General features: G+C 33.9%; 1 protein-coding gene across 4 annotated transcripts in view; it reads right to left on the bottom strand.

Annotated features, from left to right (window-relative positions):
* Positions 1 to 5,971: 5,971 nt before the first annotated feature.
* LOC105348096 (uncharacterized) overlaps positions 5,972 to 20,073 on the bottom strand; it is a 41,614-nt gene continuing 27,512 nt past the window's right edge. For all 4 annotated transcript variants that reach the window (XR_010714398.1, XR_010714400.1, XR_010714399.1 and 1 more), the window contains exons 3-4: positions 10,720 to 11,001; positions 5,972 to 6,218 (exon numbers count right to left, since the gene is read on the bottom strand). Coding sequence is in view for 1 of the 4 variants with exons in the window: in XM_066086113.1 (XP_065942185.1) it covers positions 10,769 to 11,001 (233 nt within the window). In the remaining 3 variants the exon portion in view is untranslated. The remainder of the gene's footprint in view (positions 6,219 to 10,719; positions 11,002 to 20,073) is intronic.

Here is a 20,073-nt window from a genome sequence, read left to right on the forward strand (position 1 = left end):
GAGCTTTCCTGGCGTCATAGTTTTTGAGAAGAAGAAAGTTTAAAGATTTTCTCTATATATTCCTATGTAAAACTTGATCCCCCTACTGTGGCCCTACCCTACCCCCGGGGACCATGATTTGAACAAACAAGAATATTCACTTCCTGAGGATGCTTCCATTTTAATTTGAGCTTTCCTGCCGTCATAGTTTTTGAGAAGAAAGTTTAAAGATTTTCTCTATATATTCCTATGTAAAACTTGATCCCCCTACTGTGGCCCTACCCTACCCCCGGGGACCATGATTTGAACAAACTAAAATCTACACTACCTAAGGATGCTTCCATTTTTATTTGAGCTTTCCTGGCGTCATAGTTTTTGAGAAGAAAGTTGAAAGATTTTCTCTATATATTCCTATGTAAAACTTGATCCCCCTACTGTGGCCCAACCCTACCCCCGGGGACCATGATTTGAACAAACAAGAATATTCACTACCTAAGGATGCTTCCATTTTAATTTGAGCTTTCCTGGCGTCATAGTTTTTTAGAAGAAAGTTTAAAGATTTTCTCTATATATTCCTATGTAAAACTTGATCCCCCTACTGTGGCCCAACCCTACCCCCGGGGACCAGGATTTGAACAAACTAAAATCTACACTACCTGAGGATGCTTCTATTTTAATTTGAGCTTTCCTGGCGTCATAGTTTTTGAGAAGAAAGTTTAAAGATTTTCTCTATATAATCCTATGTAAAACTTGATGCCCCCTACTGTGGCTCAACCCTACCCCTGGGGACCATGATTTGAACAAACTAAAATCTACACTACCTGAGGATGCTTCCATTTTAATTGGAGCTTTCCTGGCGTCATTGTTCTTGAAAAGAAAGTTTAAAGATTTTCTCTATATATTCCTATGTAAAACTTGATCCCCCTACTGTGGCCCAACCCTACCCCCGGGGACCATGATTTGAACAAACAAAAATCTACACTACCAGAAGATGCTTCCATTTTAATTTGAGTTTTCCTGGCGTCATAGGTTTTGAAAAGAAAGTTTAAAGATTTTCTCTATATATTCCAATGTAAAACTTGATCCCCCTACTGTGGCCCTACCCTACCCCCGGGGACCATGATTTGAACAAACAAGAATATTCACTACCTGAGGATGCTTCCATTTTAATTTGAGCTTTCCTGGCGTCATAGTTTTTGAGAAGAAAGTTTAAAGATTTTCTCTATATATTCCTATGTAAAACTTGATCCCCCTACTGTGGCCCAACCCTACCCCCGGGGACCATGATTTGAACAAACTAAAATCTACACTACCTAAGGATGCTTCCATTTTTATTTGATCTTTCCTGGCGTCATAGTTTTTGAGAAGAAAGTTTAAAGATTTTCTCTATATATTCCTATGTAAAACTTTATCCCCCTACTGTGGCCCTACCCTACCCCCGGGGACCATGATTTGAACAAACAAGAATATTCACTACCTGAGGATGCTTCCATTTTAATTTGAGCTTTCCTGGCGTCATAGTTTTTGAGAAGAAAGTTTAAAGATTTTCTCTATATATTCCTATGTAAAATTTGATCCCCCTACTGTGGCCCAACCCTACCCTCGGGGACCATGATTTGAACAAACTAAAATCTACACTACCTAAGGATGCTTCCATTTTTATTTGAGCTTTCCTGGCGTCATAGTTTTTGAGAAGAAAGTTTAAAGATTTTCTCTATATATTCCTATGTAAAACTTGATCCCCCTACTGTGGCCCTACCCTACCCCCGGGGACCATAATTTGAACAAACAAGAATATTCACTACCTGAGGATGCTTCCATTTTAATTTGAGCTTTCCTGGCGTCATAGTTTTTGAGAAGAAAGTTTAAAGATTTTCTCTATATATTCATATGTAAAACTTGATCCCCCTACTGTGGCCAAACCCTACCCCCGGGGACCATGATTTGAACAAACAAGAATATTCACTACCTGAGGATGCTTCTATTTTAATTTGAGCTTTCCTGGGGTCATAGTTTTTGAGAAGAAAGTTGAAAGATTTTCTCTATATATTCCTTCGTAAAACTTGATGCCCCCTACTGTGGCCCAACCCTACCCCTGGGGACCATGATTTGAACAAACTAAAATCTACACTACCTGAGGATGCTTCCATTTTAATTTGAGCTTTCCTGGCGTCATAGTTTTTGAAAAGAAAGTTTAAAGATTTTCTCTATACATTCCTATGTAAAACTTGATCCCCCTACTGTGGCCCAACCCTAACCCCGGGGACCATGATTTGAACAAACTAAAATCTACACTACCAGAAGATGCTTCCATTTTAATTTGAGTTTTCCTGGCGTCATAGTTTTTGAGAAGAAAGTTTAAAGATTTTCTCTATATATTCCTATGTAAAACTTGATCCCCCTACTGTTGTCCTACCCTACCCCCGGGAACCATGATTTGAACAAACTAAAATCTACACTACTTGAGGATGCTTCCATTTTAATTTGAGCTTTCCTGGCGTCATAGTTTTTTTTTAGAAGAAAGTTTAAAGATTTTCTCTATATATTCCTATGAAAAACTTGATCCCCCTACTGTGACCCTACCCTACCCCCGGGGACCATGATTTGAAAAAACTTAAATCTACACTACCTAAGGATGCTTCCATTTTAATTTGAGCTTTCCTGGCGTCATAGTTTTTGAGAAGAAAGGTTAAAGATTTTCTCTATATATTCCTATGTAAAACTTGATCCCCCTTCTTTGGCCCTACCCTACCCCCGGGGACCATGATTTGAACAAACAAGAATATTCACTTCCTGAGAATGCTTCCATTTTAATTTGAGCTTTCCTGGCGTCATAGTTTTTGAGAAGAAAGTTATTAAACAGATAAATATTGAAATCAATCCTTATACATAATGTTATCCTCTTAATTAAGGTCAAGATCTAGTAAATGATTTCAGAGTATCTTTTTGGTGCTGGAACCATTATGACGTCATAATTGATTTGATGAATCTTTTCCCGTATTTTACGGCTTTAAAGTAATTATGTAGAAAATAAAACAATATTTTGACATACGATATTTAATCAAGGGAAAAGTAATCCCGGTACCTATATTCAATTTGACATCATTTTAAAGAGGAGGCCAAGAGCTTGTTAATGCCGTTTTTGGAGAGACTGGTAGGCATTCTAGATATATTTCCTTAGTCAAAAATGGACAAAACTCCGAGATATGTTGCTTTTATCATTCATACTTCATAGAAAATGGTTGTTTAAAACAAGATTTTTTATTGCGTTTACCAAAAATTTAAGCCCCGGTACACCCTATGAAACAAAAATATTATTATGAAGCATCATTAAAAGAATTCATATCTTGAATTTCATAAACCTGTAGGCACCTTTCATTTACTAGATCTTGACCTTAATAGTTATATGAAAAATTTACATTACAAAACTTATCTTTAAAATTCAAACAATCATGCAACTTACAGACCGAAATTAGGAATTAGAATAGAGATGAATTTTTTTGACATTTTAAAAAAAGGGAACGTCGATGTTGAAGACAAAAGAATAGTGACAAAAAATTTGACAACTAACGATATTGAAGAGTTAAATCGCATAAAACATCGATTGAAATGGAAATCATTTTATATTTATTAGTTTGATTTATTGATTTGATTATTTGATTTATTGGCGCTCTTGATTGGTCGAAAAATTTCTTTGATAAAATGCTGGATCTACATTCGTCATCTATTCTGATTAAACACTATTTATATAGAACTGGAATTTACAATAAAATGTAAAGTTGTGTCTGTTTAATTGTCAGTAAACAAATTACAACTTCATGAATATAATCTTCTATAATAAAGAAATTTCCTATGCATAGGCTGAATATATTTGGAGATCACCAAAGCCCATGTAGCTTCAAATATTGCTTCTGAATGCTTTGAATTTCATATTACTGTATTCGTGATCAATTAAATGACTTCCAAAAAAAATTTTTCGCGGGGGATATCTATATATTTTTTGTCAAATATGAAAGTTTGTGCAAGAGCATGGTAAATAATAAACAATCTGCTTATTAAACCTTTTTGATCATATATTATGAATAGTTTTTTGTGATCACAGCTACTAAAACAAAATTATTTTATAGTCATCCTGTACAAAATTAGGTTGCTCTCTTGCCACAGGTTTCATCAGAATTTAGTAAAACAACCTATCTAATATTATTCCTTATTTCAACTTTTTTAAGCTATGCCATTTAAAATTTAAATTAAATTTCCTTATTTTTTGTACCGTAACTTACATTTATTCATCTTAAATATTAAAGCTGACATATGAACTCATAATTTGGTCGCCATATTAGTTTCGATCGCTCCTCTACTACTACTGGGGTATATATATCAGTTGAGAAAGTTACGGTCGGTTGCTTTCCGATCGAGGCATTCAGGTTGCATGGACTTCTAAAATGCATTGTAGTAAAATGTTTGCAGTAAAGAATAAAGAAAACAACAATCAGTGAAATACAAAATATGTTTATTCTGTGAAAGGATTTCAGTCTGTCTTGTTTCATCGTGTATTGGATATATCTTGCCAGTGCAGTGGTTGTCATTTTATTTTTCTTCAAAACGCGTTTCTACACGTCTTTTCGTCCAAGGCAACGTGTTCGGGTGCATGAAATACCTGAATGCGGTGAAGCATGAAATAGTGCTCTCAGCTGATATAAGGGGTGTGTAGCGATGAGCAGAACAATAGAAATCGACAACTAATATGGCGGTTGTCGGAGATAAAAGGGAAATAATGCGTATTTATGAATTCATGTCAGCTTTAAGTAGTAGTTATTCATGGCATACCATTAGTTTTAAACGAGGTATTCAAATAAACTAGCGTTTGTGTAAATAACATAACTAGGATATGAGAAATAACACAATGTTAATTCTGTTGTGGGTACTTTTCCCGATGTATTACATTAGGTGGCATCTACTGCTTAAGTCACGTCTTCGACGCCATCTTCCTCTCCACTAGAATGCAACCTTACACGATTAAGGATGACGTTTACTCAGAACGAAAAAAAAATCCACTGATGATAATGAAAAACCAACTATTGTGTGTTATAGACCTTTTATTGTGGTGATAATTTTCATTTTCAAAAACGTAGGTCAATGACTTACTTTTTGAGTCAATTGTATATTTTTGGAAAATTAAAGGAAAATCCCTTAAAATTTTACACTATGATTGAGATTTTCTTAATTATGAAAATAATACAAATTGCTCACACTTTTGAAAATGAAATACAATTTAAGAATGGCAATGACATTAAATACATACATAGCATTAAGTTTTCCTTTTAAAACAATTTTAATAAATATTCCAGTCCGAATTTCCTCTATCACTTTTCAAATACCAAACCATTTTTGATCGAATTTTACAAAATATTGAATGATGATAATACATAAACAATTATAGTATTAAACTACTTATATTGATCTTATTCTGTTGGCATATAATTTATATGAGGTCAATGATCAAAATTTTGAGATATGGTGTCTTTTCTCGTTTTTAAGCATATTTCAATATTTTTTAAATTCGGGCCATACGGTTATTATAATGAATAAATGAGGTAAAACTAACAGAAAATGTGAATTATATAGACTAAAATATAAAATCTTAACTTTTAATATTAGAGTACTTCCAAAAATATATTAGCAGAAAACAAAATCTGCAAAATTTAGTCCGAATTACCTCTGTTTGGCTAAAAGTCTATTATTGTTTTGGTAAATTACATAATAAAGTAGAAATATCGAATATTATGTCAATAATAATTCATTTCACAGATACTTTTTGTGTTTAGAAGAAATTTTACCCATGGCATTGAACTGCGTAAAATTTGATAATTTCAACGCAACCGAATAACACGGGAAGGTGATATGTACATTCACACAGGTGAGACCTCTAGAGCAAAAAGTTTGTGGTACTTATTTTAGAAAAAAGTCCGTTTTTAAAACGACAATAACCCACTGAAATCTAAAGTTTGTTTTAATAGTGGAATTTTAAGACACAAAATCATGACCGATAATCAATATTGAAATGTAAAGTTTGATAAGTTCTGCTAAGCAACATGTACATTTTACAGAAACGTTTGCTGATGAACTCCCAGCAGCTTTTTTTGCGGAATCGCCCAGATTATTAGTACCTCTCTTCTCCTTTTTTCGACTTCTTATTTGTCTTCTGTACGATTTAAATACGAATTTAGAGGTGTCTGCTTCTGAAAATGCAATTAAAACTTCATGATACATTTTTATACCTAGCAAGTGGTAAAATGTCAAGTCTTATGGAGCTATACTCTAAAACCTGACATGGCCTGGCCTGACCTCAATGAAAACAATGAAAACAATGGGCTGAAGCGTTAATTTCGAATTTTCAGGCATACGTTTGAATCCCACTGGAGATTTTATAATTTTTACATATAAAACTTTTTTTTGCCATTATTTTGAAAATTATTAAGTGGAGTAAGTAATTTAATCATTATCCACGAAAATATCGACAGGTGTCCCAAACCACCTGGCTCTGCTTTCTATGATTTTTATTCTATATTTTGTACCACAGTGCATTTTAGTATGGTGTTCCGATGGGACCACTTCGACTTTCGCACTTTTTTCACAAAAATTTTCAAATTTGCATTTTGAACATATCAATTGCTCTTGCATTTTTATAATTCATCTTTAAAGCATTTTCTCAGTAAAATGATATATATTCTGCATTGTTTTAACCTAGGCTTTGACCAGTCTCTGTTCCTTTTTCTTTCGGGCACCCCAGATTTCGGGTCGAATTTTGCGGACCCAAATGTTTTCATCCCCTTGTTGGATTCTATCTGTAGGCATACTTAGTCTTTTTTTTTTTAATTTTAAACAGCATTTTTAAACATCGTTTATCTTTTATGCAGAATTGTACATTTTGTAAATAAATATCTTCTTCCTTGAATGTATATTTGCTTTTTGATTTAAATATATCTATGGAAAAAGCATTAAATTTACCTCACTACATGTAAAAGTAATCAACAATTATTGTAATGTGCAACGTCAAAAACCATGGGGAAAAACAGTTTGCGTTTGCTGTTTAAGCATATATATTTACTTATCATATACTTCACTTTGATTTTTTAAAATGTCTTTTCAAATGGGCTGGAAAATGAAAATCTCATTCATGAGATTTTTGTATCTCAACAAGTTAAAATGAAGGTGATAGGTTTGTTTAATGTAGGTGATGTAATAAAGTTCTATAGTTAATTTCTTTTTGACTTTGTATGTTTGAAATGGTTAACATAGGTCATGTCTAATCCATTCAATAATTTGAACATTCCGTTCGATAAAAACGTTTAAATTAAATTCGTTTTATATTATATTATATTTGGAAGGTCAATCATCTACTTAAACGCTGTTGTAAGATCTTCTATTACATATATCTAAAGCCATACTTTCGTGTAAAAAATAATAATTGGCTGACTAGAAGGTGTAAAATGTTACGAGGCTTAAGACAAGGATGTCTTGTCTCTGCTTTACTATTTATCTTTGTTATAGAAATTTTGGTATTAAAGATCAATGCGTCTGAAAGTATACAGGGATTTAGGACAAACAAATAAACTAAAATGCGTTCAACATGCAGATGACTGTACGTTTCCATTAAAAAAAATGTAGAATCAAAAGATGCCATAAAATAATAGAAAAGTTTGGGAGAATGTCATGTACTAAATTGAATGTAGAAAAAACAGAAGGTATCCTTTTGGGGCCACTGAAAAACTCGTTACAATATGTAGATGGTATTAAAATGACAAATAATCCAGTTAAATCACTTGGAATTTTCTTAGGACATGACAAAAAAGCTAACGATGAGAAAAATTGGTTGAATTAACTTAAAGAATTCGAGAAAATTCCTGGCGAATTAGAAAGTTGACGTTATTTGGAAAATGCACAGTTATTAATTCTCTAATAGTATCCAAACTATTGTATCTGTTTATAGTTCTGGAAAACCCAAATATTGAATTCATTAAAATAACTAAATAAAATTATTTATAACTTTTTATGGGGTAAGAGAGAGAGGATTAAACGCAAGTCACTTGTAAGATCAATAAACGAAGGTGGTCTTGGCCTGATAGATGTGGAGTGCAAATTAAAAAGTGTAAAAGCGGGATGGATCAATAAGGAAAGTTCTCTAAGAAAATATATAGAAGACATATTGAAAATTAACGGAATAGATTTTGAATATTTGTTGAGAAGCAATATTGTTAAACCAAATGATCTAAATGTTCTACAAAAATTCCCAAAATTTTACAAAGAAATTATTTATAAGAATAACTTTATCAAACCACTTTTCCTAGAATCGTGGATAAAAAGTGGTATCCTATATGTTAAAGATATGTTTACAATAGATGGTATAAAAGATTTAAATGATATTACAGAAAATCTTAAATCAAAAAGAAACTATATATGTGAATATCTTATCATAAAAAACGCTATTAGAAAGTTGAATGTAGATTATTCAAATGTAAACAATACTATCATTCAAAATCCATACTTTCATTTCTGCGGAAAAATAAAACAACCGGAACATGAGAAATCGGGATTCTATTATAAAATTTTATTATAAAAAAAGACACAAAAACCAATAATGGAAGCAAAATGGTCAAAAGAATTCAATATACCCAATGATCAGTGGAAAAATATATACACGGCTAAGATAATAAACGCATTTGATAAGCAAATAGCAGAACTTAACTATAAACTTCTACACAATCAGCTGAACTGCAATTATAACGTAAATAAATGGAATAAAGATGTTCGAAAAAATTATGTAAGTTGTGAACAAATTGAAAATATAGACATTTAATGTATGGATGTTCTGAAACAAAAAGAATATGGGAAAAAGTATCAGGATATTAAAGTTGAATATAACATGGAAAACAATTGCTGTAGGCTTTTTCTATAAGTTTTCAGACGCAACGAAAATTCTCAATACTGTCATATCTTTTGTAGGGTATAAGATATATAAATATAAAATGAAGTGTACACTACAAAACGAAATTCCAAATGAGAATGCGCTTTTAAATGTTCTAAAAACATCTCTTGAGTGCAAAAAGTGTCAAATCCAGTTACAAAATTTTGAAAACACTAGCAGACCAATTGTGATTGTATTACTATTTTTTTTCCTTTTCCATATACATGTATATTTGTGTATGCATGTATATAAATTTCTAAATATATATATAAAAAAAACAAAAAAAAAAAATGCAAGAACAATTGCACTAATTCTAAAAAAGTTATATCTGAGGTCTTTCCAGCAGGCGGGCCATTCAAAATAAGCCCACTGACCATTGAAGTAGACACCACAACCCAACTGATGATTGCCTGCGCTATCAGTATAAAGATGTAGTTGGTCATTTGATAACCAATTGGCATTCATGAAATTTAAGCTATCGTTGTACTTGTGTATAAAATCTAGCCACACACAAAGATCTGATCTCATCCCAGACGTTACTATAATAAATGACTGGAGTGCTTAATTCCGCACATAGCATCACAAAATCTTCTATTGAATGCTCTAGCTGATGGAATTGCTTTTGCACAAAAGTTAAGAGAACCTACTAGTGATTGTAACTTTCCAAGAGTAACTTTTTTCTTTTTGTAACATTTCTAAGATTGCTGTTTCTAAAGTCAGTATTTTGTCATTAGGAATTCTAATAATCATATTACTAGTATCTGTTTCTATTTCAATACTTAAGAACGTAATAACAGTTTTAGGACCCTCTGTTTTATCTTCCGCTAAGGGAATACCAAATTCAAAACATGTTTTTCTAAATGAAGACATGAACAATTTACATATTTCAGAGGTGTCTCCTGCAAATATAAAATCGTCTAGGTAATGATTCAGAGTGTGAACTCCAGTTTTCACTTCACCGAACAAAATGTGCAAATTTTTCCCCAACTAATTGAACATCCCATTGGTAAGCACAGATCATAGTAGTGAAAATTATTGAATTTAAAACCAAGTAATTGGTTATCTGAAGGGTGAACTGGTAGCAATCTAAATGCTGACTTTACATCCATTTTTCCAAATACAGCACCCTTACCTAGTGACCCAACCATTTTTAAAACCTCATCAAAAGAAGTATAATGTACAGAACATGCTCCCGGATCTATAAAATCGTTTACAATGAAATCAGCAGGATGTGAAAAATGATGGATTTAAACGCCAAACACCATCTTTTTTTGCAACCACCCCAATAGGTGATAAGGTAACCGGTTTTTTTCCACGAAACTGGCGGTCATAATCTCTCCAACCCAATCCGCCGGAAACACGACTGGCGCCGAGTTTAACATTTGCTATATATTTGATTAGATTGTGAGTTTCATCAATATGTGCTGACAAATAAATACTCATGAAAATGAAAAAAGCACCCACCCAAGCATCAATTGTTGTAATTTTGATCACTTTTGTAGGTTTCAATGTAAATTACCCATTCATGAATAAGACCTTATTTTCTTGAGCTTCTAAATCATTTTGCTTATTCAAAAGGGTATGAAATTCAACAAATTCCCCATTCATTAACTTTTGTTTTACTGACTGGGGTACATGCATACTTATGTCATCATGAATACTTGTAATTGACTGAGATGAACATGAGGGGGAAATTGCATCATCTGAATCAGACAAATGTGGTACACTATGCTGATTATTTCATGTAGCAGACTTATTAAAGGAGACGTGGCTACCTTCAGATGTGTCCAATCTTTTTGATATGATGGTTTCGATGGGGTTTTTTTAAACTCCGGAATCATCCTCTCTGCCATGGATGACTACAACATCCTCCAGGTCCGTGGTGGTACTTGGTCCAGCTCGTCCGTGATTCGGCGCAGTTTCCTGGGCTTTATCCGGGTCCACCGCCTTGCATTTTCTTTTTAAATAGTCTTGCTTTCCCGGAAAATTTTCTTTTGGCGTTTGACGTCCTCCCCCTTCCTCAAGGGAGTGCGATTTCTGCCCCGGTTGCATCGAATCTCGAAATAACAGAAAAACATTTGATAAGAACTTGATTTATATTAAACTATAAGATTAAATATTTTAAATAGTTGAATTCATAAAATATTGATTATGCTGAATTCATTAATATTTGTACCCAGGGTAAGGGCTAAACATTTTTTCAAAAAATAGTAAATAATGCTTTTTTTTAAAATAAATTTTGCCTTTCCTTAACCATTTCTGTGCCACAGGGCCTATTTGGGCTTATTTGAATATCTACGTGAAGTGCCACAGGGCCTATTTGGGCCTATTGCAATTTGAAAAAATATACATTAAAATAAAAAAAAATATTAAATATATTCAGGTTCTGTTCTTCATTATTAATTTTTTAAATTTGTATCAATATACATCGTATGATCTATGTGTTTAGTGAAATACTGCTGATAACGTCACAACGTAAAAATTGACATCATAATCATAACGTCACTACGTCACACAGCGCCAACTCGTTGTCTGCGTTTTACCATGGCTGGCGTTTGGTTTTTGTGAATACATCCCCAGGACATTTCCGTTAGAACCGGAAAATAATATCTGTCCTAATGCACAACCTGGACCAAAGGAAATGCCCCCCCCCCCCCCACAAGAGCACGACCAATCATACTTTTTCCTACTCTGCCACATAAAACTTTTGACTAAAATCTATCTTAAGACCAAATATTTTTCATAAGATCTCACCATAGCTCATAAATTTGTCATAGCTTAGGATAATCTTAAATACTGTCAAAATACAATACTTTAGTCCACCACCGAAGGCCGAGTATAATTCGAGTGTGCATGACTTTTTTATTTTCATGCTGCCGTTAGTGCTGATTAAAAAAATCAAATAAAACAGATCGGTATTATCCATGAGTTTTTTTTTTATTTAAAACATAAATCGGGTAAAAAGCTACTACATACAGCATCGTTCTCTGGTATTGTATACTATGCAAGAAATCGAAAGAATATGAATCGCTTGAAGGAGACCGTGTGTCTTTTTTTTTTACTTAGAATTGAAATATTGATAGAGCACCAAAGGAAGCATATACTTCATATGTATTTTTTTCATTCAGAGTTAATTAATAAACGGCAATATAAACTGCGATATGCCAAATAAGGAGGAATGGGGCACTGAAAAAATTACTTTGATATGATCCTAGAACAAAATTTAAGCCAGATGATCAACATTAAAAAAAATTCCATCTGGTGACATTTTACTGTATTTTTCGTGCATGTGAAAGAACAAAACTGAATCTTTGGACAGAAAAACAAGAACTGCATGTAATAACTTATTTGGAGATAATGGTGATGCTTCTTCGACCGCGTTCGAGATTAAGACTTCAGTGCACACACTCCCACCCCCCCTCGTGCGCGCTTCAAGTCCTATTGATACCTTTTTCGTATCTTCTGTCTACTTCTTCAGGGCATTTCAAACAGATATTCTTTGTTGAAACTAAATTTCAACCGTTTCTCTAAAATTGGACACCACACACCATAGACATTTAATTTTCACATGGATGGTTCGGACCGCATGGACTTTCATTACCTGTTTTATGGTCATAAAGAGCATCTACTGTGTGTAAAGGCGCAAATATAGCGGTAAAGGAAGGAAAGATTTCTAGGACTGTAATATACTTCATGAAAATAGTTTTTATTCTTTCAGTTTATGTATAATTTAAGTATATAAAATATATCAATGTTTAATCACAAAATTTTATCATTATTATATTTTAGACAACTCAGTTGGTCAAGCGGATTTAATCACTAAAACAAACTGTAAGACCACAAGATGGTTAAAAAAAAACTCCTTAGCCCCAATCGAGATATAGAATCGTAAATGTTTTGCATTTCATAACTGTTATATTTCATCGTATAATGATGAACTATGTGTAATCGTTAACTTTCTTAGGTCTATATTAATTGTTTTTGATTCTTTGAATATTAGAACTATAATATAAATCACAATTTTAGTTGTATCGATAAATAAGCTAAGATATTAGAGAACATTAAGAACAAAATTATACATCTTTTTCCGAGAGTTCAAACGTTTACAACTGACGATTGTGATTGTCAATATTACACATACGATGTGGTAAAAGTTTTTACTTTGTATGGAATAAAATGTAAAAATTAAGATAATGTTCACCTGTCCGAGAAAAGGAAGATTTTAAAACATACAGATAATTTAAAGCTACATAGTCCGATTTTTTTGGCTATGAGAGTATCAAATACTTTTTCATACAGACCAAATTTATTTGAAAGATGCCTATTTACATCCGTCTCCTTTCAAAGTTTGAATTATCTAATGTACATAAAAAATTTCTGTATGAGAAAAAAAAAACAAACAAACCACCTCCATCTTGGGAATGTTTAGAAACGGGAACCGTTTGGTTTTGTTCCCGAATGATTGGGTTTATTCAACCCGCATATGATGTATCGATTGTACATGTATACAAAACACTTCCCCAAATAGTACCGACGTTTATTTTTGATTTGAATTTTTTCAAAGTCAACAACCATACCCGCCTTGACCTCAGCAGCGAATTTTATTATGAGACGAAAGAAATCAATACAATTTATGTCCTTTGTTTTTGTAAATAAATTGTGTACATCCCTTTTTCATTAAAATATGGCTTAATGGACATGGAAAACTACTGCAATGTCTATTATGATACACATACTTAGCATAGCCATCGTATAAAAGCGAACTTAGCAGCTTTAAAAATTTCACGATAAGCCTATATATTATTCTATTTGGAAATCATTAATACAGTCATTTGGGGTATTTTGAATAACACTTTTTGTTCAACTTTTTGTTCAACTTGCGGACCTAGAAGGGGGTGCATGGACTATTCCTTCCACCTCTTGAAAAATTCAAATTAATAAGATTATATAGCAAAATTCCCGAAATAGGCCTCAAAACCCCTCTCCAACATTGGAAAACAAAAGTATCCCTCGGACACCCCCTGGAAATGTTTTCTGGATCCGCGCATGCGGTAACAAACATACACTATATCAATTTTCTCGCTTAATAAAGCAATAGCATACAGTGTTATGAGAAATGAATATTGAGCAGCGTTTTCATCACACAAATTCCCTTTACTGAGGTTAGCGAGAAGTTTTTTTTAATCACAAAATAATTTTTACATGTATGTCATTTCTTCTTTAAACTCTCTATATATAAATCACTGGCGTTGGAAGCAAATTGAAAGCGAGTGGGGGGGGTCTAGCCCCCCCCCCCCCCCCCGGCTAGACTAATCCTCAGAAATATTGACAAGCAAAAAAAATAAATAAAAAAACTAAACTAATTCCCAAAATCATGAAAATCAGTGGGGGTGGGGGGGAGGGTGTACGTATACTTCCAACCAAAAAAAATAATTTTTACCTTCTACAAAAAAATTTGTTAAATCATGATTTTCCTAATCCGTGGGGGGGGGGGGGGGGGGGGGTAGTAGTATACCAATGCTGCAGCCAGCAATACCCGTCTCTCTCTCTCTCTCTCTCCTCTCTCAGGAATAAGATACCTTTTTTATCGTGAAATTTATGTCTCATATATGTGCAAACAAAGAAATAAGAGATATATGCATTACATCTTATAGAACTAATTTCAATGATAAAAAATTCACCTGTATGTGTGGATTATAATTAAGATTGACAGGATAAGAAAGTGATTATTTTAAAAACTGCACGTATTTGTAAAAGATTGGGAACATGCATCATTAATGGAGTAATTCATATTTTTTGAAAGACGTGGGGTTTTTTTTACATTTCTTTTTCATTTGGAGACGCTAAGAAAGAAAGAAAAAAAATAATGGCGTAACGTCTTATTTGAAATGACAGAGAAAAAGATAAAAAGCCATTGTTTTCGATAATAACATTAGAAATTATTAATTAAACACAAAACTGCATCCCGCAACGCTAAAAAAAAAAAAATGGTACGGCGCGTTGTGTCAGATTGTTACGTCAAAACATGAATTTGATAACGTCATGCTTAGCACTGAAGCGTAATAACGTCTTTTTTGACGTGGCAGCGAAAGGGTTAATTATGATATATTATTTATATTTACAGTAAAATTGAAAGAAAAATAAGAACTCTGAAAAGGAATTTTGTTTTTAAAGCACCCACCCACTCAACAGCTAGGAATGTGATGACGTCAAATATAAACAGAACGACGTCATGTATGGTATGCCATTGCGCGCAAAAAATTATGGCGCTAATCATGAGTCAAGCCAAAATATAATATTGCTATAATAATTTGATTTATTTTATATTCTAAATTAATCTTATTATTTAATAAACTCCTCAAAATCACATTAAGATTTTAGTGATCAAACTTGCAATCTATTAGATAAGAAATATGATAGTTATGGATGTGTAACATGTGTACACATTTTGAGTCATTGTATTCTAATAAATGGATAACTTGCACTATAGAACATGCGATATTTGTGAGAGTAGTTGCAGAAATGTTTAACATACAAAATAATTAATCACGATTCGATACCTTTGCACATTTTTATTTCCATATCATTCTACCCATTTTTTTTATTCCAGTCTGCTTTTATTTCTGATACATGCAGTAAACTGCTTGGGATTTCCACGATTTTATATTCTTACAATTTAACACAAAACAGAAACAATGCAGAATTCGCTCACGTGATTTAAAACAAAATAGAAACAATACAGGATAAATGCTCACATAAAATATGAAAATATACAATATCAGAAATATTGATTTACACATAAAAAGTAAACAAAATTAACTACGTTGAAGAGTTTCAATTATGGCAATAAACGTGGGATTTAAGAAACATACGTTTCGATCCAGGACAAATGATTAAATTTGAAATAAAGTTTATCTCATTCATGTTTCGCTTCAATTTTAATTTAAACACAATGACGAATTTATTGAAATGTACGTGAATCTGTATCGACATTATCATGTTTACTATTAAGATGTAGTCCCCATTTAGTTTTGCAAGTGCCTACGCTTATTTTTAAACTCGAGAGCTTGCGAAGCTGATTTTATAGATAAGAGCAAAACGTCCCGGAAATCTTATTAAGCTTGCTGCCTATTTTCATAAATCGGAACGGGGCAGCAAACCTGAATCAAAGTAGAATATGAAAACACCAAAGTGACAAATCATGTGTAGATGTACAGAAGAAAAGTAGTTAAAACAATATGATAAAAAGAAAGATCGACTTTTGGTTTCTTTTTTATTTGGAACCATACATTTTTTAAATGCCATGTTCTTAGCTATTGATATTGAATAATTTTTAGAAACCATGAAGTCTTTTTAGCGCACATTCATTTTTTCTAAGATATGATTTATTTAGATAAAATGAATGTGCGTTAAAAAAAACTTCATAGTTTTCGTGACAGTTACATTTTCAATAATATTAATACCACATTAATAATTATATTAAAAAAATGTATTGATATAAATGCATAATTATTGTAGTTATTAAATAAAATTTTAGTAAGATATCTTCAAAAGCAAAAGAATATAACAAATAAAATGGAGCATATAACCTAACATATAAATGACGTTGATGAAATTATAACGTAACGTCGCAAGGCAAGGTTAAAATAAATCCATAGCTTTAAATGCCAAATAAAGATAGTCATTGATAAATAGTTATTTGATCTTCATGAAACTTTAATCTTCTGACAAATATAAGTATAAATCAATTAAAATCTGGAAATTTGAACACAAAGGCCATTTTTCATGGACGCAATCATATGTAAAAACTAATAAATTTTAATTAAACTAACAAGTTATAAATATTGATTCGTTAATTTGCATTTCTTTACTGTTGAATTTTGAACCGGTTTCATGATCAAAAATCCACGATGCGGGTCAATTTTCGACGGATTAGGGTCTTTATTCAACACATTTAGTCTCAACATTAAACCCGGGTATCTTCGTTACATCGGAGATATGAACTCGAACGCTTACATAACCGCCTATGGTAAATGTATTTGTGAACTATACCCATGCATGTTATATCAATTAAAATGAGTACCGTATGTTACATCGCTCGCGTATGTTACTTTCGATTTTGTGATCGATAGTTGCTGTAAACATTATTTCTTGCATATAAAAAAAAAAAACTAAATACATTATTAATATCCTCGTTTGACACAGTCCTATATTACGTTATCAAAATGCCAACCGAATTTATCTTTTTTCATTTTTCAATACAGATATAAAATACTAATCTAAAACACCAAATATTGAAATGAAAATAAAATGTCTTCGTTCTGATTATTTATGTAGTTGGAAAAATCTAAAATAGCCTATTACTACAGTTTCGGTATCTGTAATCTCAAAGGTGCGTGAAATTATTTACACTATTTTCCCTAACAAACAAACAATTTTTAAAATTTCATTTAGCATTTATTTTGCCAGACACTTTATGTGGGGCAATTGTGCAGATTCTAATTTATATTTACAAAATATGCAATTTACATATTCCCCATGTTAGTAATGGGGCCTTAGCCTGTTAGTCTCCTTTCTTTGTAATACCCGGCTGGGAGTTAGGACATCTGTGCAATGGGTGAAGACTTCATATAACATATACTGTTATATTGCAGTCACCCCCGAATGTCCAGCATTAACTCCTCCCAGAAGCCCCCGAAGGAACTCAGACACAGATATGAAAGGAGGTGTATATACATGTGAAAATAAATAAAAACATGTACTTGGTTGTCACCGTTAGGTGTCCGTACATGTTATACTATACCTGGGCAATTCGAAAATTTGCTCATATAAGATATACTTTATTTTCAATTATAAAAATTTTATACATAAAAAATAAAACTTTATAAAAGTTCACTAATTAGTAGCGAAAATTAAGGAAACAAAATTACGGATTGCTTTTCCCGACATCAAATCGGCTCTGAAAACAAAATTGCATACAAAAGTATCTTTAATTAATTTAAGAGCGTCAGAACCGGGGGGGGGGGGGGGGGGGGGGGGGGGGGGGTGGGGGGGGGCTTGGAGCATTAGGCACATAGCATTAGGCAGAGTCATAAGTATACTTTCCCCCCCTACGGATTTGGAATTTCATGATTTTCGAAAAAAAAATTGGTAGCCCCTCTAAGCCCCCCTTAGCCCCTTTTGGTAGCCCCACTTAGCCCCCCCCCCGAACCGGGGGGTGGCTGGGGGGCTTGGAGTCCTAGGTATACTAGCCACCCCCTACGGATTAGGAATTTCATGATTTGCGAAAAAAAAATTGGTAGCCCATTCCCCCTCCCCCTTAGCCCCCCCCTTTTTCTGCAAAGTTAGACCTGAGCATTAGGCACATAGCATCAGAGAGGGTTCATTTTTTCTCGCAGCAAAGATAATTGTTCCTAAATCAACCTTTATTAGATGGAAATATTGAGAAGTTGAAGTCATAGGTATAATAGTCCCCCAACCTTCGGATTAGAAATTTCATGATTTGCGAAACATTTTTTTGGAAGCCCCGCCCCCTAGCCCCCCCCCCTTTTTTGTTTGCAAAGTTAGACCTAAGCATTGGGCACATAGCATCAGAAAGGGTTATTATCCCCCCTTTTGCTCGCAGCAAAGATTATTGTTCCTGAATTTACCTTGAAAAGATAGAAATATTGAGAAGTTGGAGTCATAGGTTTACTGCCCCACCCCCACCCCCTACGGATTTGGAATTTCATGATTTGCGAAAAAAACTTTGATACCCCTCCCTTTTCCCCCTTAAACCCAGCCCTTAGCCCCCCCCCCTTTTTGGTGACCCCCTTACCCCCTGTAGAACAGGGGGGAGACAGGGGGGCTTGGAGTCCTAGGTATACTAGCCACCCCCTATGGATAAGGAATTTAATGATTTGCGGAAAAAAAAAATTGGTAGCCCCCCTAAGCCCCTTAGCCAAACCCTTAGCCCCCCTTTTGTTAGCCCCCCTTAGCTCCACCACCTTTTAATTTTTGCAAAGTTAGACCTTAGCATTATGCACATAGCATCAGAGAGGGTCCATCCCCCCACTTTTTCTCGCAGCAAATATAATTGTTCCTAAATCAACCTTTATCAGATGGAAATATTGAGAAGTTGAAGTCATAAGTATACTGCCCCCCCCCCCCCCTACGGATTTGAAAATTCATGATTTCCAAAAAAAAAATTGGTAGCCCCCTAAGCCCCCCTTAGCCGAGCCCTTAGCCCCTTTTGGAAGCCCCCATTAGCCCCCCTCCCGAACCGGGGGGGGGGTGGCTGCGGGGCTTGGAGTCCAAGGCATACTAGCCACCCCTTACGGATGAGGAATTTCATGATTTGCGAAAAAAAAAATTTAGTACCCCACCTTTTTCTGCAAAGTTAGACCTAAACATTAGGTACATAGCATCAGAGAGGGTTCATTTTTTCTCGTAGCAAAGATAATTGTTCCTAAATCATCCTTTATTAGATGGAAATATTGAGAAGTTGGAGTCAAATTTATAATAGCCCCCCACCCTTCGGATTAGAAATTTCATGATTTGCGAAGCATTTTTTTTGGTAGCTCCCCAGCCCCCCCCCCCTTTTTTTTGGCAAAGTTAGACCTAAGCATTGGGCATATAGCATCAGAAAGGGTTCATCCCTCACTTTTTCTCGCACCAAAGATAATTGTTTCTAAATTAACCTTGAAAAGATGGAAATATTGAGAAATTGGAGTCATAGGTATACTATCCCTCCCCACCCCCACCCCCCTTACGGATTAGGAATTTCATTATTTGCGAAGAAAAAAAATTGGTACCCCCTTAGCTCTCCCTTTTTTTACCTGACCAGTTAGACCTGAGCATTAGGCACATAGCATCAGAGAGGGTTTACCCCCCCCCCCACTTTTTCACCTTTAATAGATAGAAATATTGAGAATTTAGAGTCATAGGTATACAAGCCCCCCCCCCCCCCCCCCCCCCCCCACGGATAAGGAATTTCATGATTTGCGAAGTTTTTTTTAGGTAGCCCCCCTTAGCCCACATAGCATCAGAGAGGGTTCATTTTTTCTCGCAGCAAAGATAATTGTTCCTAAATCAACCTTTATTAGATGGAAATATTGAGAAGTTGGAGTCATAGGTATAATAGCCCCCCC

Source organism: Magallana gigas, chromosome 5 (assembly GCF_963853765.1).
Source record: "Magallana gigas chromosome 5, xbMagGiga1.1, whole genome shotgun sequence".
Lineage (NCBI taxonomy): Eukaryota > Metazoa > Mollusca > Bivalvia > Ostreida > Ostreidae > Magallana > Magallana gigas.